General features: G+C 34.8%; 1 protein-coding gene across 1 annotated transcript; it reads left to right on the top strand.

Moving 5' to 3' along the window:
• Nucleotides 1–3,645: 3,645 nt before the first annotated feature.
• Nucleotides 3,646–5,982, top strand: LOC107024422 (formin-like protein 20). The gene has a single exon (XM_015225404.2). It carries the CDS (start codon nt 3,751–3,753, stop codon nt 5,674–5,676), a length of 1,926 nt encoding a protein of 641 aa, XP_015080890.1. The 5' UTR covers nt 3,646–3,750; the 3' UTR covers nt 5,677–5,982.
• Nucleotides 5,983–6,199: the final 217 nt, after the last annotated feature.

Here is a 6,199-nt window from a genome sequence, read left to right on the forward strand (position 1 = left end):
TTTTAATTAATGAGTTTAAGTCTTCCGCATTACTTTCTGTTGATATTATATTGAAATGTTAGGGTTTAGATTGGTTGGTTCGCTCACATAGGAGGGTAAGTGTGGGTGCCAGTCGCGGCTCGGTTTTGGGTCGTGACATCTAATCAATAAAATTAACCAAAAAAAAAAACAATATTTGATTCTTTTCTAATTGTCAATAATTTTTTTAATAAAATAATGCTCTAATCAGTGGTATCTATGGAAATAAGTTTTTCTAAATTAAATTTGATAAGATCTTAACTAGGATTCACATTGTTGTAAAGAAAGATTGAATGAATTACTATATTTTAATATCAATTGAAAAAATAGGATAAATCTATTATAATTTATTTATTTTATTTCATAACTTTCATCTCGAGAATTAGGAAAATAGATTCCAAATAAAGAATTTCTTTTGTCTCTAAATAGAAAATAAGCCTAAGATTGTTTATTAAAGTTTAAGTTTAGGCCACCAACGATCTTAGTCTGATAACCTTTTACCAATATTTAAATTTAAAGAAGGTTAGTTATACTTTTAAGATTTACTAGCCGTGAGCTCATTATACTTTAGAAAATTTGAACTTCTTAAACTAATATTTGCTGAAAAGTGTATGGGTTTCACATGTGTATTTATTTTTTAAAAACTAATATTTGTTGAAAAATTTATAGTTCACATGTATATTTAAGCTTTACATTAAAAATATTGTTTTTGTATAAAAAAAGGAACCAAGTATAGACACTGAATAACTCTTCCCACTAAAAAAATACAATATATCTAGTATTATTTTACAAGGAGATCTAGGGAGTATAGTATGCATGCATTCTGAATTGTATTTTTTTGAAATAAAAAGATTGTTAATGATAGATTCTCGGCACAAGTAAAATATTACAAAAATAAGTACGAAAAGAAAAATAAAACAATGAATCAATCATGTTGAATATAATATGAAAGAGAACAATAGCGAACATCGGACAATATGATAACCAAAGCAAGGAACAACAATTAATTAAAAAATTGACAAAAAAGGATGGTAAGTGAGTAATTAAAATAATACTAATAGTGATAATGAAAAATACACAATGCTCGACTACCTACTAATCTTACGCTAATTATCGAACTTCATATCCTTCTATATACAATCACGTCTTGGGTAAGTTGTAATTGTGCAACATCAAAACTTCATCCCATATAACATAGTTGGTATGAAAATCACTTTATAAAACTTATTCTTAGGTCTTGATAGTACATTCTTATCACACAAGATTTTGGATACGAGACCTTTTTTTAAAACAATCATCAATCTCTCCATTATCTTGGATTATAGACTTAAGATACTTGCAGTTGTATATCATAACTTGTGCTCAATCCTCACTTTCATGTATGTCTCGGGTGCTAAATCACTAAGCTCATACCACAAATATCCTGTCACGGTCCTACACAACCTGAATTCTTTGGATTTTAGGGTCTTGTCTCTAAACCACCAATCTTTCATGAACTCTTCAACGAGTCTCGTCAATCATTACTATGTCATCTTCAAATAACATGTACTATGAAACATCCCCTCAAATATATCGCATTGGTTGATCCATCAACAGAGCAAAAAAGAAATGGGCTAAGATCAAATCTTAGAAAAATTTTATTACAACTAGAAAGTGTTACAAATCTCTTTCACTGATCTCACTAGGATTCTGATTCTACTGTACATGTCTTTGATCTTCCTAATGTAAGATACAAGTATACATCTAGTCTCTAAACACCTCTATAGATACCCATAGGGGTTTTGTCGTATGATTTTTATTTAGGTCAATAAAGACCATACATGCCACTCTCTTTCTCCCTATATTGCACCATCAATCTCCTTACTAGATGGATGAATTCACTAGTTGATTTCTCCAATAAGAATCCGAATTAGTTTTTAGTAATGGACACTCCTCTTCATTCTCATCTCCACCGTCCTCTCCCAAACTTTTATATGGCGTGGTTCAACACCTTAATACCCTTATAATTTATTGCAATCTCAAATATCCCTATTATTCTTATAAAAACAATATCATTGTACTTCATCTTGATTTTATAAACATTTTAAACATCCATGTTAAAGAATTCAATTAGCTACTTCATATCTATTTTATTATGCTCTTCTGAAATTCTATCGTAATTTTAACTCACATCGTTAATTACTATAAGTATTGTACTCCTTTATGTTAAAATATGAAGGGGATGGGTAAAAAAAGTGAAGAGGGGACCCCCACCCCGAAAGGGGTGTCCTTTTGTTGATTGTTTAGATAAAGTTGGAGGAGATGAATTAGTAGTACTTGATTTAAAGGTGTCCTTTGGTATTTTTCATGTTATAAAGTTTTGAAACTTCAATCATTACAGCCACGCTCCAACGAAACATTATTCTTCTCTCTAATATATATATACACACATATTATTCAGTATTCCTTCCCCGGAAATTAGGGCTCCCCCCTCTGACCAACAACTGTTTGACATCTGCCTTTTATTATGACACAAGTTTGGGGGATATACAAAAATATTATGCAAAAAATAAGTTATTTGCTTTCTTTCTTTAGTTTAGTGTTAGATGGCAAGGGACATTATATTAGGTAGATACTGCATTCTTAAACATATTATCAAGTAACCTACCATAGATTTAAACCAACAACTTTTCAACAGATGACATCAATATGGAATGCACCATTTTATACCAACATTTCTTCACAATTCTTGATCAAAAAACAAATTTAATTAGTTTGTGTAACTTTTGTTTTAAAAGAGAAAAATAATTCTTCTTTGTATTCCATTTATAAATTAAAAAACCACTATACCTTGAGCAAAGGCGGACTCATACCTTTAGAAGGGGTGTACCGTGCACGTGCGGAGTGTTGATATAAGCTAGAGAAATCATCTCCGAGATCAGAATTGAAATTAGCTTAGAATTTATATTTGAGCTAAGGCAATATTAATACAACCTAAATCTTCAAATTCTGAATTCGATTTTGGTGTACGACTCAAATTCTTCATTTCATGGTATAATTCAATTGAAGCTATTGGGATATTTGAAAAAGGAGAATTAGAGACTAATGATTGTTGGAAATTAATAGGAGGCTCCAGCACACCCGTATACACAACACAGCCAAGATTTTTGTTGAAAATGAGTTGATAGTTCCGATTTTTTTTTTTGAATTCGTTTTTTAAAAACCGTCTTTTTAGAAAATATGTTTTAAAATTCTAGAGATCAAAAAAGATTTTAGTACGTGTTACATATTTTTAATTTTAGATTTCATAATTTAAAAGTCATTTTTACTTTCTTGAATTTGTATTAAATTAAATTTAGATAAATAAATTAACATGAAAAAATCACTCTCGTCTCAATTTATAAAACTTATTTTTTAATTAACTTCAAAAAAAATTAGCTATTTCTATATTTAGTATTTCCTCTGTCTCAATTTATATGAGAAATTTCAAATTCTAAAATTTAAACTTGTAAATTTTCACATATTTTTTTTTAAACTTTTTGAACTATTAATTATTATAACTTATATAATTTATTTATTTTTTTACGTAATTTATAAATATATAAAATAATTTCAATAAAGGCCAAAACATTTTCTATAAATTCTATGATCAATCATATCATTAATGAAGGCCACCCTCTCCCTCCCAAAAAGCTTTTAAAGCTTTTCATCTTCTGTCCACCTTTAAAGCTAAAAAAAACCCTTTAACACTCCATGGAACTCGATGGAGACTCTCCACCTATCTGGTCCCAAGCAACAACCACACTCCTCCGTCAACGCCGCCGACAACCACCTTCTCCTCCTATCATCAACCCCGTTATTCTCATCCTTCTCATACCCATTCTCGCTCTCCTCGTCTTGTTCTTTTTGGTTCCTCCTATTCTTACCCACGCTACCCATATTCTTCGACCTAATTCTGTGAAAAAGGGATGGGACTCTTTTAATATCTTGCTTGTAGTGTTTGCTATTCTTTGTGGCATATTTGCCCGAAAAAATGATGATAGTTCAGCTGCTGAAAGAAATAGGAATGTTTCAACAACTGAATCTTCTTCTAATTTTAATGATCATCATATGCCGCGTCCTGTTTCTAATGATCGATGGTTTGAGACTAGTGATGACAAAACATATAATTTTGGTCTACCTGAAACTAGTGTCAATCGTCTGAGAAGAAGCAGTAGCTCCTATCCTGATCTGAGACAAGTGCCGCAATGGGAAACCGGTCAGAATCATTCTCGCTTTTGTGATGATTTTGGTGTGAATTTGTACCGGTCTGCAGCATCGGAATATGATACTCACCGTCAACGGCGGACCGAGAGGCAGAGGGAAGAACAGAGAAGCGAGAAGCAGAGAGAAGAACCTGACGTTAAGGTGATTCCGGTGGATACATTTGAAAGTCGTTCTTCTCCACCTGAACCTTTATTGCCGGAAGAACCTCCTCCGATTACCTCATCAAAGGCATCTCAGGCGAATTTGAAACGGAGAAGATCCTTTCAGAGTGTTCCGCGCAAAGACAAGGCTGAAATGCAGAGTAATGAAGCTGAAGTTGATCACAACGAAAAACAAGAGCCTCCACCACCGTCACCTCCTATCCCGCCGTCGCTGCCAACGGAGCTATCACCTCCGGTGGAAAAGCCTCAGAAGCTTCAGCGGAGAAAGAGTGGCACGAAGGAATTAGCCACAGCTATTGCCTCATTGTACAATCAGAGTAAGAGAAATAGGAGGAGAACAAAGAAGAAAGATATTTTTGAGAGTGTCTCCGATTCTCCACCATCTGCAGATCAAGTCCTGCCACCAGCAACACCGCCGCCTCCGCCTCCACCACCTCCGCCACCTCCGTCTAAGGTTTTTCAAAACCTGTTCAAGAAGAATAGGAAAAGTAAGCGTATACATTCCGATCCTTCCAATGTGCCATCACCTCCTCCTCCTCCACCGCTTCCCCCTCCTAATTCAATTTTCAACAATTTATTCAAAACAGGCAGCAAAAGTAAGCGATTCCAGCAAACATCAACATCGACTCCTCCACCTCCTCCACCACCACCTCCACCTTCTTCCATTCTCAATAATTTATTCAAACATGGAACCAAAAGCAGGAGATTCAAATCATCAATTTCGACTCAAACACCACCACCTCCTCCTCCACCTCCGCCACAAGCACACTTTTCAACATCAAGGCGGAGAAAAAGTTCAACGCATTCTGAACCACCAATGCAACCTTCACGTTCACATTCATCCAGTTGGAGCAAACCTCCATTGCCAACAAAACCAGTGGCCAGTTACTACGAAGATAACTTAAACAGTGGCTCGCAATCACCTTTGATACCAATGCCACCTCCGCCTCCTATGCCGCGGTTCAAAATGCGGGAGATGAATTTCGTCCCTTCCGGTGACTTCGTCAGGATACGGACCGCGAACAGCTCTCGCTGCAGCTCACCGGAGCTTGAAGACGTAGACGTTGACGTTGACGAAATGCCCGTCAGATCGTCGTCGGAGACAATGGACTGTGAAGATTCAACGGGGCCGTCGGTCAGTTGCCCGAGTCCGGATGTGAACATGAAAGCGGACTCTTTCATTGCTCGGCTGCGAGATGAGTGGCGATTGGAGAAAATGAATTCAATGCGTGAAAAGAGTGCACTGGGCTGAGCTCAGGCCTAATGTCAACAGGCCCAATATCAACAGGCCTACTACTTGTAGGCTGCTGGTCCATTTTTCTCTACCTTATTATATTATATATTGCATACTTTTAATTTATACAAACTACATTAAAATTAGTACTACAAAATATAAGAGTATATATATAGAAATCTTTTATAGAGGTAAATATGATTTGGAGTTGGCTCTGATTAGTTTTTGGTGTTCAGTTGGAGCCTTGTAAACATAAAAGGATTTGAAACATTTCTTTTTGCTTTTGTTTGGAACAGAATGATATTTCAAAGATATGGGTATTAATTATGTCTCAATAAATCATAGTCATAAATGTAAAACATATTTCTGTTGTAGTCTAATAGTTTCAGTGCTTTGAATAAGTGTCAAATGCCTTGAATGAGCCTGACTCTACCTCTGGGATCATGGGACATTTATGTATCATCTCAAACGAAGTAGTTATGTTTCGTAGAAAGATTTTTTTTTTCCACACTCATAAAACTCCATGAATCATTACAAACAA

Source organism: Solanum pennellii, chromosome 7, assembly GCF_001406875.1.
Source record: "Solanum pennellii chromosome 7, SPENNV200".
Lineage (NCBI taxonomy): Eukaryota > Viridiplantae > Streptophyta > Magnoliopsida > Solanales > Solanaceae > Solanum > Solanum pennellii.